Source organism: Neomonachus schauinslandi, chromosome 7 (assembly GCF_002201575.2).
Source record: "Neomonachus schauinslandi chromosome 7, ASM220157v2, whole genome shotgun sequence".
Lineage (NCBI taxonomy): Eukaryota > Metazoa > Chordata > Mammalia > Carnivora > Phocidae > Neomonachus > Neomonachus schauinslandi.
This window is the reverse complement of record NC_058409.1, coordinates 58,658,638-58,672,850: the sequence shown is the minus strand read 5'-3', so window position 1 is coordinate 58,672,850 and position 14,213 is coordinate 58,658,638. Positions and strand designations below refer to the sequence as shown.

The window sequence follows — 14,213 nt, the reverse complement described above, 5'->3', positions numbered from 1 at the left end:
TGAATTAATAACAGAAAATAATTACCAAGCCTTCTTTTAATATTTTCCCTACACAAACATTTTTCTCCCATATTGGCTAATGGAGTAAAAATTAACGTGGAGCTTGGAGTTAAGAATGCCTAAGCCCAATCACAACTAGTTTTGATATATTTCCAATTTCTGTATAAATGCAGCAATTCCTTAACTGGGCATTGCTGATCAAGGAAAAGTATACAAATCTGTTTCCTGATTTTTTTCTATATAAAATACAGGAAAGCTCATTTTCAGGTTTCATTCTAGAGACAGTATCTCTTCTTTGATGTGATTCTTTAATTTGTGATTTCTCACCACAGCCCTTGTTAGCTGTTTTTGTATCTCTCACCATTTTCCTACCTCAGAAACAAGTGAGCATAAGATAATCTAGTGGGGGGTCACTGGAGAATCTACTGCTAACAGGGCAATTTTAACACTGCTCAACACAACTGATTACACTTACAGCCTGTACAAAAATGCCCAGGAATTAAAATGCAAGTACCACATTTCAGGTAAATTTTAACCTTACCAAGAAAAACAAACAACAGTAACAAATGGTCCCAGCTAACAAGATACACAGGGGTGATGGCAGTGACCACAGCAACCAGATGTAAGTTTGTTAATAAAAACAAAATAACTAAAAATCTCCCCCCACCAAGTTTATGTTGTGAAATTAAAAACAGCAACAGCAACAACACAACTTACAGCAAAAGCCACTTGCTTACCTGACTTATGTCACTCGTCCAGGCAGCTTTCTCCTGGCGTGAAGGTGCTAACAAGACTACAGTGAAAGGGGCGGAATCAGGAGGCTCCACTACTATTTTAAAATCCAGGTGTCCAAACACTTGCCCAGAACCTTTGGCTTCAACACACGCAAAGCAAACAATTAGATGTGAATACAAAAATATGAGTGATAGCTGCTTTCACAGAGTTCTACTAAGATGACTGATGTGTGTTCAAATCCAGAATCTCATTTCAGCAACATGTGTACTTCTCTGGCAAGGGGAAGCCTTTACTAAGTTCAGAAGTAGATAAAGAAGCTGAGGTCAGCAGGTTACTCAGAACTAGGATCCCTGGCTCCTACTCATTTCCTGTTTTCTTTCCTTCTTTTTTTTTTTAATTTCCATAATCTACAGAATTCCAACACTCTCTAATTCAACTCCTTTCTTCTCTGCCTGCCACTGAAAAAGTCACTATCATGAGACAAATTCAGTAAAATATAAACTCCCAAAGATGGTTTAACGAAGTTCACAGGTTAAATGATTCAACAGAACTTTTCATATATAAATGACTTCAGGGAGTGTATTTTCAACATCTTCCCTGCCTCCTTAAGCAGCTCTTCTTAGCTATAAGTAGATAAAAACCGTAAGACCTTGTTATTCTACCATAATTCTAAGACATAGAATGTGACTTACAGTCATCATCACTCGCATCGGGCTCCTCAATCAACGTACATTCTATTAGAGAGAGAACCCCACCTGTCTGGAAACAAACCAATGTTTCATTAAGAGGCTGACAGTCTTGCATACGTTGGGAAGCTCAGATTTATAAACCTTTATTCAAATTGCCACAGAAGAAAGCACAACAGTCCTGCATCACAAATAATTTTTCATAGATTCCAAAACTAAATTTAGTTGTGTAAAAGCAATTAAACTCACTGAACTTCATGATTCTTCACCCCCAACCGACGCTCACTCCCAGTGTTTATAAATTGAGCAGGTCGGCCCGTGGGAGACTAGTTAGCACCTTGAGAGTGAATACAGCTGAGCCCACTAACCAGGAAGCGCTGTACGCAGTGGAAAACCATCATTATGGCGCCGGGTGAGAAGGCAGGCACTCTTAACAGAACGTATAGGTAGGCAAACTTTTTCTATAAAGAGCCACATAGTAAATCTTTTAGGCTTTGCAAGCCATATGATCTCTATCGCAGCTACTCAAATCTGCCATTTTTAAAAGCATGAGAGCAGCCAGACAGTAGGTAAGCACACGAGCGTGGCTGTGTGACAATAAAGCTATATTAAGGGTGCCTGGGTGGCTCAGACGGTTAAGCCTCTGCCTTCGGCTCAGGTCATGATCTCGGGGTCCTGGGATCGAGCCCCACATCGGGCTCCCTGCTCCTTGGGAGCCTGCTTCTCCCTCTGCCTCTCTCTCTCTCATGAATAAATAAATAAAATCTTAAAAAAAAAAAGCTATATTAACAGGCAGCAGGCTGTGGGCCGTGGTGTGCTGACTCCGTATAGGGCAAGATAAAATAGCATTTAGCAAATATTAGATCAGTACACTGTAGTGATTTAACAGGACTTCTGTAGCTCAACAGTAATTGTTCTTTCCAGGTGATGATTTTAATTGCACTTCTTTATGGAAACACACTTAAATTTCTATTATTTTGGATACAGCTGACAACAAAGTACATGTCAAGCTTAGCAACTGCATGGTTGCCTCACTACGCACCTGTGACAGTCTGGGTTTTTTGATACTAGGCATGGGAAAGCCATAATTAAATTAACCTCAGCACCTCTCAAGTGCATGGACATAAGTGGAATAGTCATGTAAACCCGTACCTTGAGCAGATGGAGCTTTCCTCCTGAGCTTCTCGTACAAATTAAAAAGTGTTTTGTAAATAAGAAGCACTGTCTTTCTCCTTCCTTTTTCAAAGACAATGAACCCAGGCGAACTTTACTAAGTTTCCCCCTCTCAACAGAAGGTACTTGAATAAGAGAACCTGGTGATCACAAAAGTGAAGAATACACAGCAATTAAAATTCTGTCAAGTGAGAGCTGTTCTTGATGCAACAAACTCTAGGGCCTGTTTCCCAAGATACCAGGGACTTATTCGATGCACCACTCACTGGAAGTAAACCCGCTACACTCTGAGCAGAAGAGACAATGCATTGGGTCTTAAGGGTCCAAGCAATTCCTACTACTTTTGTAAAACATTTCAGACTCATTGATTATTCATCTATAAACTTTACAGTAAGTTTGAAAGAAAGCCAAACTGGGATTCAAACAACAAGCCACGTCTGCCATCTGTCCCTTGGTGATCTGATCTCAGTCAAGCTCTTTACTTAAGAATAAGATACATATTGTATAATTACATATGATAATAATGACAACATAATAAAAAGAAAATAGAATTTATTCTTCCTGAGGCCATGAAGGTAGACAAAGAGCATATTAGTAGAGTTTACTTTGTATTTAAAAAATAAAATTTACAATGCATGTATATTATAAAGATACAGAAATTATACAATTCAATGCAATTTAGTTAATTTTTAAAGGGCAGCTATTTCAGGTTCTATTGAAATTATGTGCGATGGGGCGCCTGGGTGGCTCAGTCAGTTGGGTGTCTGACTCTTAATTTTGGCTCGGGCCGTAACCTCGGGGTTGTGGGATCAAGCCCCACACAGGCTCTGTGCTGAGCGTGGAGGCTGCTTGGGTTCTCTCTCTCTCCCTCTCCCCCTGCCTCTCCCCCACCTTGTGCTCTCACTTGCTCTCTTTCAAATAAAATATAAATAAATAAATAAATAAATAAATGAATGAATGAATGAATGAATAAAAATAAAGTGTGAGAAAAATTCTTTGTGAAATCTAAATGGAAAAGAAGTCATGAAGTCTATACCCAGAGCATTCCTGTGAGCAAACCTGTGTCTTCCATTCAATGTGAGAAGCTGTACAGAGACTTTATAATTTCACCTTAATAATGACCTCCCTCTCCCCACAAAATAAAATTCCAATCTAAGTTAGATATCAAACCAAAAAATACTAGGAAAGATTCTTGTAAATACCTTGACTTCTGAATTACCTTGAGTCAGCAATATTTCTACTATTTGTTCAATCTACTACCTACCCCAAATGCAGCCTTACAAAGGCACGTATCAGTCCCATAAGAACCATTAAATGCATATCCAACCCTTTAATATTAACAGGGGTCAGCACTAAAAAACGAGATTGCAGGCAACCTCATTTCCTCTTCATACATTTTCTGCATTTCTTGATTATTTTTTAATGAGCATAGATTACTTCCGTAGGTGGTGAAAACCCCACTAAAGTTGTTCGTATATGTAAAATGGTAAAACTAGGACTGTGTGGGTCACAAAATGTTCACATTAGCATATGAATATTCCAAATAGCATCTACTTCTTAACAGAGATCTAAAGAAGGGTGGGGCTGGGGTGGGGGTGAGAGAGTGGGGGGCGGGTGGGATCCAAGCCTCCATGGGCAGATTCCATCTATTCAGGTGAGTGTTTGGGGGGGGCTGCCGGAGAGAGGCGGGGTGGGCGGCTGGGGGGGGGGGCGGGGAGCAAAGAATAGCATGGAAAGAGTCCTAGGGGAGGGCGTGGGACTGAGGAACAAGGGGCAGGAGAAGGCTTGACTCTGCTGAAGGGAACAGGCAAGAGGAGAGGGAAAGGAGGAGGTGAGGCAGGTGGGAGCGAGCTGTCAGAGAGCACAAGCAGCAAGTAATTAAATTTGAAGAGTAAAGGAGGGGTGAGGAGAGCAGAAGGCAGAATGCCTAGAGAAGTAAATGAGCGAGTAATAGCAGAAGGATCGTACTCATGGGGCTCACGGGCTGGAATGAAACCAGAGGAGCTCTTTCAGAAGAGGACCTGATTCACCCCTCATTTCACAGAAGAGAAAACTGAGGCCTGAGGGGCTAAGCAGCTCTCTTAAGATCACACCAGAGTGAGTGGCATGGCCAGGAGACAGCAGTGGATTCAGCAACATTAAAACTGACCCTTGGAAAGGGATCGGATGGGAGAAGACAGTACATTCTAGCTTTGCCATGGGTGGTCGTGAGATCAGTCAGGGCAGACTGGAGCTTAAAACAAATATCCTGGTGGATAAACAGGTATAGGAGTCATTTTCAGAAAGGTAACCAAGTTCATGAAGACTCAATATTATGTGTTAAGTGCTTCTAGCATTTAATGATTTTGTAAAACAGAAATTACAGAATACACTGTTAGCTCATATGTTAATAATACTGTGAATTTCACCTTTCAGGTAAAAAAAATTAATGTTTCATTAGCAACGATACACTAATCTGCTTGATCTGTAACTGTTGATCTCGCTATGTATATTAGGTATATACAGAAGTCTATACATCAGAATTAAAAGTGAGTAATTTCAACACTATTGTTTGGTTTATAAAATAATCATATTGGAAAAAACATGTTAGGTGGATTTTTTTTTCACATTTTATCTTATGTTTGACCTGGTGTTTCAACACAACTATAAGACTTGGGGACTCCCCTCTAGTTAATACAAGTTAAAGGAATATTTAGTATTAAATTAGTAATTCCTCAGTATCAGACCATAGCTGCAACACAGTCCCTTGCATCTCTATCACCGTTCAACCTAATAATTGGGGTCAATTTACAACAAAGCTTCTGTTAATTCAATCACTAAATTCCGAAAGAGTGGCATTCAGGACCGGCTAACGCCCTTATTCTTCATTCCACTCAGTAGTGAGAAGCAACGAAGAGCAATTTCCAGGTTATTTGGTTAGGTATTTGAGGAGGTACAATTATTTCCAGACCCCATGTTACAATTCCAAAGAACACTGCTACACTGAAAGGACATAATTTCCAGTCTGGGAATGATTAAGGTACCACAGAGGTCCAGGTCTCATTCTCAATGCATTTAGCTCTGAATTCGGTCACCTTCACTTAATGATCCTGAGTCACATTTCCACAAGACGTTGACTATGTAGAACGGTTTTGTGCAAAATGTCAACTTAGTAAGGTGCCTTATCGTCTACTAAATATTCATATATATTTCATGTTACTGAAAAATAGAAACTCATTTCAAAATTTAGATCTTGGTTTTTAAATTTACATCATACTCACACAGGCACTAGTCTAGATGCTCCTGTGAGCATTATTAGTCCGTGTCATTTTCACCACATCCCGAAAAGCTGGGTACTATTAACTCCAACGCAAGGAGAGCAAAGGGAGGCAAAGGAGGGTTAAGTAAATTGCCCAGTATCCTACAGCAAGGAAGAGGAGGGGGCAGGATTTGATGTCCAGTGACATGGTTATGCTGTCTTCCTATTGTTGCTTTGGGCTCTTACACTTTAGTTCAACAAACTCTAAGTAGACTTTAGAAAATAAATGACATCGGGACGCCTGGGTGGCTCAGTCGGTTAAGCGTCTGCCTTCGGCTCGGGTCATGATCCCAGGGTCCTGGGATTGTGTCCCGCATCGGGCTCCTTGCTCCCTGCTTCTCCCTCTGCCACTCCCCCTGCTTGTACTCACTCTCTCTCTCTCTCTCTAGCAAATAAATTTTTTAAAAAAAGAAAGAAAATAAATGACATTATCAGACCGCAATATGATATAGTCCTTTGCATCCTGCTCATCAACTGTTTAATCATTAGAAACAATTTACAATAAAGCTTCTGTGATTTCAATCACTAAATTCCCACAGATTGAGATTTGAGATTAGGTGATGCCCCTATTCCAAGGAGGCCTTTTGGGTGACCTGGATGGTTTCTTTTTTCTAGTCCTCAGAATAACAATTCATTTAAGATTAAAACCACACATATATTTGTGCATATGTGCACGTGCGTGCATGCACACACACACACACACACACACAGAAACATACCTCATACCTTCCCTAAAAGTAAGTAACACAAATACTAGTGGACAATTAGAGCTAGGTTGTAGTCCATTTCAAAGAAAATAGAATCCTTCAAAGTTTAAAAGAATAAGAAACCCACCTCACTGGGTTTTAAAGTCTGTTAAGGGTATTAAGGAGAAGTAATAATAGGAGCAACCAAAGCAAAACAATGTAAACTTCCCAAATTATATGTAATTGGATTCCTTTCTACTTTCAGATTCAGGTCTGATTTTTTAAAATCAACTTTATTGAATAATTCCTAAACACACTAACCAGCCAAACAATACAGAAAAATACTGTAAAGACAAATCATTATATCAACATCAATACAATAATAACATCAGATATATTAATAGCTGACAGAAGTGCTTTAAACATGTGGCACAAACAGGCAATCAGTAACATCTGGACAGGAATCAAAGGGAGAGGCGGCTCGTGAGGGCTTTTCCTCCAGGTGCATTGAAAAAAAAAATGACTTATTCAATATACTCGGCCTTCCAGCATTTTTCATTAGAGATGTTTTTTTTCAAACTTAGATAAGAGCAGTCTAAGTTTGTAGAAATAAATGTTTATGCATAATACTTTTCAATCAAAAGGCCTTTCAGAAATAGAATACTAGTTACAGAAACATTTGTTTGCATTCTCATGTATTCTAAAGCTCTAGTCAATTAGTATTTTTTCCATGAACTTCAAATACAAGAAAAATACAAAACAAGACATCTAACAACCCAAACTGCAATGCAACAAGCAATTCAATTTACTCCAATGCCCGTCTTTCAGGTATCTACAATGGAAAGCAGCGTATAAGGCAGGAGAGAATTCATAAACACGGCCCTCCAGAGTAATAATGGCTGGGAGTGACAGGCGTGCCAATGTGTACCTATAATGAACCAGAGGATAAAACATGCACGAGGAGGGAGGGGCCTCGAAACCAGGAGGAAGGTAAAGTCATTCTAACTGGAGGGAAGGGGAGAGAAAGATGAGGAGAAAATTGTAAAAGGCTCCCTAGAGGAGTCTGACCTGAGCCCAGAAGGACATGCAGACCTTTGATAGGCACAGAAGGGATGGACAAAGGCAGTCCCCATCCCCGGGCTAGGGACAGCACACGAGAAGGCACAGAGCCAGGCAAGGGCCAGGAAGGCAGGAAGCCATGTGGGGACACAGTCTGTGCGGAGGAACAGAGGGGGATTAGGGAGGCCTGATGTTGTTTAGCATTATACTGCGCTATATTTAAAGGAAAATCAATATCAAAAGCCAAAAATGAGAAAAGTTATCATTTCCTAAAATATACTTCCAAACTTGAACATATGTGTAATTTCTCTCTCTGTAAATAAATAATGGAAAATAGAAGAGCGCATGTTACATTTTTTAAGTATTCTGTGCAAAAAAATGTATGTTCACAACTCAAACAATGTCTTGTTGGATGAGGTAAAAAAAAAAATGCTAAGCAGCACATTTTGGTAGGCAACGGAAATGCAAATATCTCCAATGATACCAGCACATTAGGAACAGAAACTACATTAAAGGTTAATCCTAGTTCTAAATTCATGTGCCACTGCTCACCAAGTCCAAAACTATAAATGTGCGCAATGTATCGTCTCAGATCAACTCCATGGGGCATGCTCCCTTCCCTCAGAACACCTAAGCACTGAAAAAGGATTTTGGAGGGGGTTTAGGGCCCTGGAGGGAGCTGTGCTGTTTGGTGGCTGCTTTCTCCACAGCTTCAACACTTCCAAAGCTTTGTATACTAGGGGATGCTTGCCAAGCACCCACCCCACAGACAAGACCCACTCCCCATTACCAAAGCCTGGCAGGGGTCAAGAGACATTTCACTGGGCAACTGGAGTTGCCAACAGAATCAAATCATATCATGTGGGGCTGATCCAGAAGTGCTGATGAAGAAGGGGAACAAGAGACAGCTGTTTTCACTTCGGACATGGTCCCCACCGCTATGGGAAAGGGCTTTGAGTAACGCAAGTTTCTCTTGGGCCTTGGCCTGTGTATCATCGCCACCTGGCACTGCCACTCTCATCGGCCAGACCGATCTGTCCTCCTTGGAGCTGTAGAGAATGTCTGGTCCACTGAGGAGGAGAGTCCAGTCAGAATGTAATTTACTGTCCCACTCGTGCTTTACTATTATTGTGTTGCTGTTTTTCATGGCCCCTGAAAAGAAACAGCACAAAGGTGGGCCTCACGCACAGCCTCGGTCAAAGCCAGGGGGATGTTCTGCACGAACAGTATCAATCACACAGCTCCATGAGGCCTGCTCCAAAATGCCTTCCAGGATCTGCCAGGGATAATGTGACAGTCGCAGAGATCGTTAAGACCGCGGGTCCACCGAACAAGGACTTACCTTGGCGGATGAAAGTCTGGCTGGTGTCCAGCAAAATATCACAGCCCTCTACGATCATTCTTTCTATGGCAAGGTTCTTCCTTATGTTTTCAGTGTCACTCACTTCATCGTGCATTATCCTGTCAGACATAGCACGGACAGATCACAGGGAGAGAGATTTTCTATAGCCCCAGCCGGTATGCAAAGAGCTCTCTCTGGGAAGCTCAGTTTTGAGCTTGGATCAGTACAACTGAGGCTGTGGGGAGAGCAGACCTCAGGCTTCAACCAGCCATGACTCAAACCAAAGCCAATGTACATCACGATTCTAAATGACAAGTGGGTCAGCGCCCAATGAGTACCCTGGGCATGTTGCTTATAAATGCAACAGGAAAGCAACATATTATTTTATGAACAGCTCCCTTCACTGAAATTAGAATGCCATTCCTCAGAGGTGGAGCAAATTAGAGACGTTTATCCATTTATTCCATATAAGCTAAAGGAACACGGAGGTAAATAATTCCCTGAAACAGTGAAAACTCACTGAAAAATCCAAAATACACATTCTCTAGCTTCTTGTCAAATATGAACACAAAGATACAACTAAAAATCATCTTCCCCTATTACGCTAAAAGAAATGTTAACACTTTCGAACTTAAACCCAAATACACCTATAATCTCAATTACATAAATTCACATGCTATAAAAACATTTTCAAAGATGTATTTTTTCTTGGTTAAAATTAATGTGTATGCTGATTCAGTACCATCTGAAGAGCTAGCATTTCACATTCAGGTGAATCTGAGAAGCTGGACTATGCCTTGCTTCTTGTTCCCTGGACATAAATATATTAGGTTTCCACAGAGACCAACTTACTGCTTTCTCGAATCAAGCCTTTATTATCAGTTCTCCACATACCTGGACAGTTCCTCTAGTTTCGATTTAGCAAACTCCAGACTTTTCCTTTCCACATGCTCATGGGGTGTATGAGCTAGGAGTTCATGAAGTGTGATGATATACCTGGGGATCTAAATGCAAATAAAGGCCATCGTGAGCAAGAGGTCAGGATGAGTAACCCTGGGATGTTCTCTACTGTGCCATCATCATGTCTGAGAGGCTCATCTCTACTTTAACAGTTTTGAAATGAACTATGCTTCAAACTTCACACACATACACATACACACATTCACCAAGAACACAAGAAGAGAGTAATAAAATATTATGTTCCAAAGAAACAGTTGTTTCTTTAGATTTTTTTAATATAATCATATATTTCTTAATCATAAGATTTGAAAATTGGCTCATAGGGAAACATAAAGCAATTATCAAGTCACATGAGTCTGTATTTTAGATATATTCGTTCACAATTTTTTTTTTATTTGAGAGATAGAGAGAGCACGAGAGGGGGGAGGGACAGAGAGAGAGAGAGAGGGACAAGCCGACTCCCTGCTGAGTGGGGAGCCCCATACGGGGCTTGATCCCAGGACCCTGAGATCATGACCTAAGCTAAAGTCAAATGCTTAACCGATTGAGCCACCCAGGCACCCCCACAATTTTTTTTTAAATTCACAATCCTACTGCAATGTTCTAAGAATTAAAACCTGGGAGAAGATATACTCACCTTTATTAAATTCTCATCCTACTTTACCCTAACTCGTCCTTCTAGCAGCAAAAAGTATTGTTAATTACATTATTTACTTATACTTTTGTTTATGGATAAACTACCTGAATTCTGTCAAAAGCAGAAACTCCACCAGCCCTATGAAGATTTTAATAAAACACTGTAGAGATTTAACTCAAGTTATAGCGATCCTACATATTCATTTTTTACTGGCTTACAGACTAAAATTTTTTAGAAAGCTGAGGCAGCGGCCTTAATTTTAATAACAACATGCATGAACCACAGGTATCATAACACTGCCTGCTATGGGTCAGATCGGAGCTCGAGGTTGGCGTGTACACCCAAACCTTCACAGCAACATAAGGGTTATTTCTCCATTTTTCAGAGAGAAGGAGGAAACAAAGTGTGAAGCAGTCTGGTGACCTGCCCAAGGTGGTCTCACAGTAAATGCCAGAGCCAACCATGCTCATGACTTTAACGGGTGCACGAACCCACTGGGTCTCTTCTGTGGGGCCTGGGGTCTCACTAGGCCCTTGCAAGGACTTCTGAGAATGAAGAAAGTAAAACAGGATGCAGTGCCTAGCTCCTTCCATCCTGTCCTGAGGTGTTGGCGGCTCTATCCATGGATCTGCTTCTGCTCTCGTTCAGGTGGTGGCCTTCACTGGGTTACTTACTGTGGTTTACTGAAAGCCCATGTTTATGCATGAGCACAAAGGGCAGTACCACGAGCACAGACATGGATCTGCAGCTGATACTCTGGGACCTTGTCCTAGGGAATGTCATCATATTAAGGTTTGGGAAGTTCAGACAGACTCCTTAGAGGAGGGAGACTCCTTCCTCTGTAAGACATGTGGAGGACGCTTTCTGTCTCTCCGTCCCATAAAACTTCTCCTGGTAAAGGCCCCTGGGATACGTACACTTTCACATATCCCTTCTGCACAATGTCATGATGGGTAAGTTTGCCTCTAAGTCAGCAGTCCTACAAGAAAATCAAGGCAATCAACAGCTAATGCACTACATTTTTCATAACAAAGAAGGTAGGAGTGGGAGAGCCTGACATTTATAATGCATGCACTGAAAACCCACAAAACTAAGTTTAGTCAATAGCTTCATGATCTTCCCCCATTAATTAAATCTATTTTAGAGAGCTCCTTGGCTAAGATTCAAGTAGATGGATTTGATATTCGGAGACTGGCCCTTTCAACTTTCTGATGGAAGAACAAACAAGCCTGAAGCTGCCAAAAAGCCGGGAAAGGACGTTCTGCAGAGAAGTGGACGACTCTCCAAAGAGCTCATCTGTATAGTCAAGAGCTGATTATACATCTGTTTCACCTCAAAACCAAGAATCACAGTAAGTGCTGTCCAGACGAATCTAATTCTCCTTTCAGTTATGGAACAATATTTATCACTTTATAGACATTAATTAGCTGGCTCTCCAATTACAGTGACTAGGCGGCTAGAGCTGCAAGTGGCTACTTTCTGGAGAACATCTCACACCACTGTTCTTGTCAGGGGCAGATCTCATGAGTGGCTTACCTATGGACTTATGAGCAGCTGAAGCCAATTTAAAGGGTACCCTTCAAGCCACTGCCTTTGCTAATGAAAAATTATGTTAATGACTACATTATTTTCCATAACAAATTTTTTTCTTGGCAACACTTGGACTTACTGGTCTGATAGTTCAATTGAGGATAAATTTACTGCATCATCCAAATTCTACAATTCCCCCATGTTTCCATAGGACATTAACAGCAACAATGGACTTGACGAAGGGCCCAGAAAAAGGAAGAATATCACACTTTTCTCTTCTACACATACACAGGCTAAAGGCCGCCAATCGCCTCTCCCCTGTGCCCACACCAACCTCCACCCCCATGTCTAGACTCAAGAAAAAGTCTGGCCAGAGGTCCCTTGGTGGCATGAACTAGGGTCACATCTTCTACTGCTGCCTTATAGCAAAAGAAGTGTGGTGCCTCCACCTCGGCCCAAGGTCCAGCCTCCGCTAGAGCAAGGAGGAGGTGCCGAGGTACTGCTGCACAGCGTGCAGAGGGAAATAGCAACAGTTAGACCCTCCGAGGGAGCCAACGCTTCCATGACTATTTCCCCGCATCTGTGAAAGAACCCAAAGGGAACAAGAAGGACAGAACGAACCTAGGAAGTAAAAAACCTTCAAGCTTCCAGAAAGGGCAATTTTCCCCCAAGTGTCCCATAGGGTCACTCCTAGGGAGAAGGCAGGAAGAAGAGACACCAAGCGAACAAGGCAGAGGAGAGACACCCAAGGAGAATGAGGCTCTTAGGTAGCAAATTCTGATGGGGCTTCCCCTCTTGGTCTGTTCAAAATAGTTATAGGGAAGCAAATAAATAAACAGCACAATTCCATGTTCTTTCAATTTGCACATTTCTTGCAGTTTGGACCAACGCTGGCTAAATTATCTTCAAGTTTGAGGTTTCTCCCAGAACAATGGCTCTCATAACCAGTGCCTTTGGTTACCCTGGTCTGGAAGAAGCCAGAGAACCTCAACATCTGACCCTTCAGCTAAATTCTAGGGTTTGGGGCCACCACAGTCTTGGGATAAGGATTCTTGGACAAACACCAGGCTCCTTGCACTGCCACATAGTGACTTTCAGAACCGGTGTAGTCCCCCTAGGATCACAGATTCAGATAGCTAGAGCTCTGGGAGATGACTAGAGCTCAGGTGCCTCAATTTTAAGAGTAAGAAACCGAGATTTAGATTAGTTCAATTATTTTCCTCAATGGTACAACTGAAGGGTGAGCAAGACATCCAGGTCTCCTAAAGATTCTCAGTCCAACTGTCCTTTCCTGACATTATGGGAATTCCTTGGAGTCAATCAAAATGCCAAGTCATTCTGACTGGGCTTATACTCCAGGGCAAAGGAGGGCAGGTGGTAGGAGAGTATCTCAGCATTTGTAAGGTGATCCGAAGGGCTTTCCAAGGCCCTACATTCTACTGTGTTTGGATACCTCCCCTAACATGCAAGTGCAGTTGTGGCATTTTAAAACACTGAATGAGACCAAGGGGAAATTAAATAGGCCTCGGGAAGACATCAGTGGGTTGTCAGAAAGGGAGCTAAGTACCTCCCTGAATGTTCCATGTGCCTTTCACCACTCTACCTTTGAATATTCACCTGAAATGAAGTTGCCAAAAAGACACAATTTCGGGTATTTAGTCCTAACCCGGAGGTAACTGCCAAAGGTTCAAACAGAATCTCAGAGCATTGCACTACATAAAGTTTGTTTCACTATAAATAAAAGCTTAAATTACAATTTTTATAAGGTTAAAAAAAAAGTAAACTTTTTTTTTTTGCTTTGAAGTTTTTCTTGCAAAATATTTCCTCAGAAAGGCAAAGAGTTTAAACAACTCAGTTCCATGAAAGAACACAATAACATTATAAAGTTTCACTATATTTAAGTTGTTTCAAATGCATCCTTTTGGTTTTTAAAAATCTTACTAAACCTCTATGGTGACTTCCAGGATTTCAAGCAGGATTGACAAACCTTAGGATAAACAATTATGAACCAGAGCAACATTTCTTTCGGAGGCTACAAAATGATCAGCTGGGGTCAGTGATGCCTGTTCAGGGGGGCAAAGCTCTCCGCAGAAGCCCTAACACATGA

The 14,213-nt window shown here is 41.4% G+C and overlaps 1 protein-coding gene across 1 annotated transcript in view; it reads right to left on the bottom strand.

Annotated features, from left to right (window-relative positions):
- The window catches only part of RASGRF2 (Ras protein specific guanine nucleotide releasing factor 2), a 236,367-nt gene that overhangs the window by 123,776 nt on the left and 98,378 nt on the right, over window positions 1-14,213 (bottom strand). The window contains exons 8-12 of the mRNA XM_021699693.1: window positions 9,874-9,983; window positions 8,980-9,098; window positions 2,574-2,734; window positions 1,428-1,494; window positions 738-874 (exon numbers count right to left, since the gene is read on the bottom strand). Coding sequence (XP_021555368.1) covers window positions 738-874; window positions 1,428-1,494; window positions 2,574-2,734; window positions 8,980-9,098; window positions 9,874-9,983 — 594 coding nt within the window. The remainder of the gene's footprint in view (window positions 1-737; window positions 875-1,427; window positions 1,495-2,573; window positions 2,735-8,979; window positions 9,099-9,873; window positions 9,984-14,213) is intronic.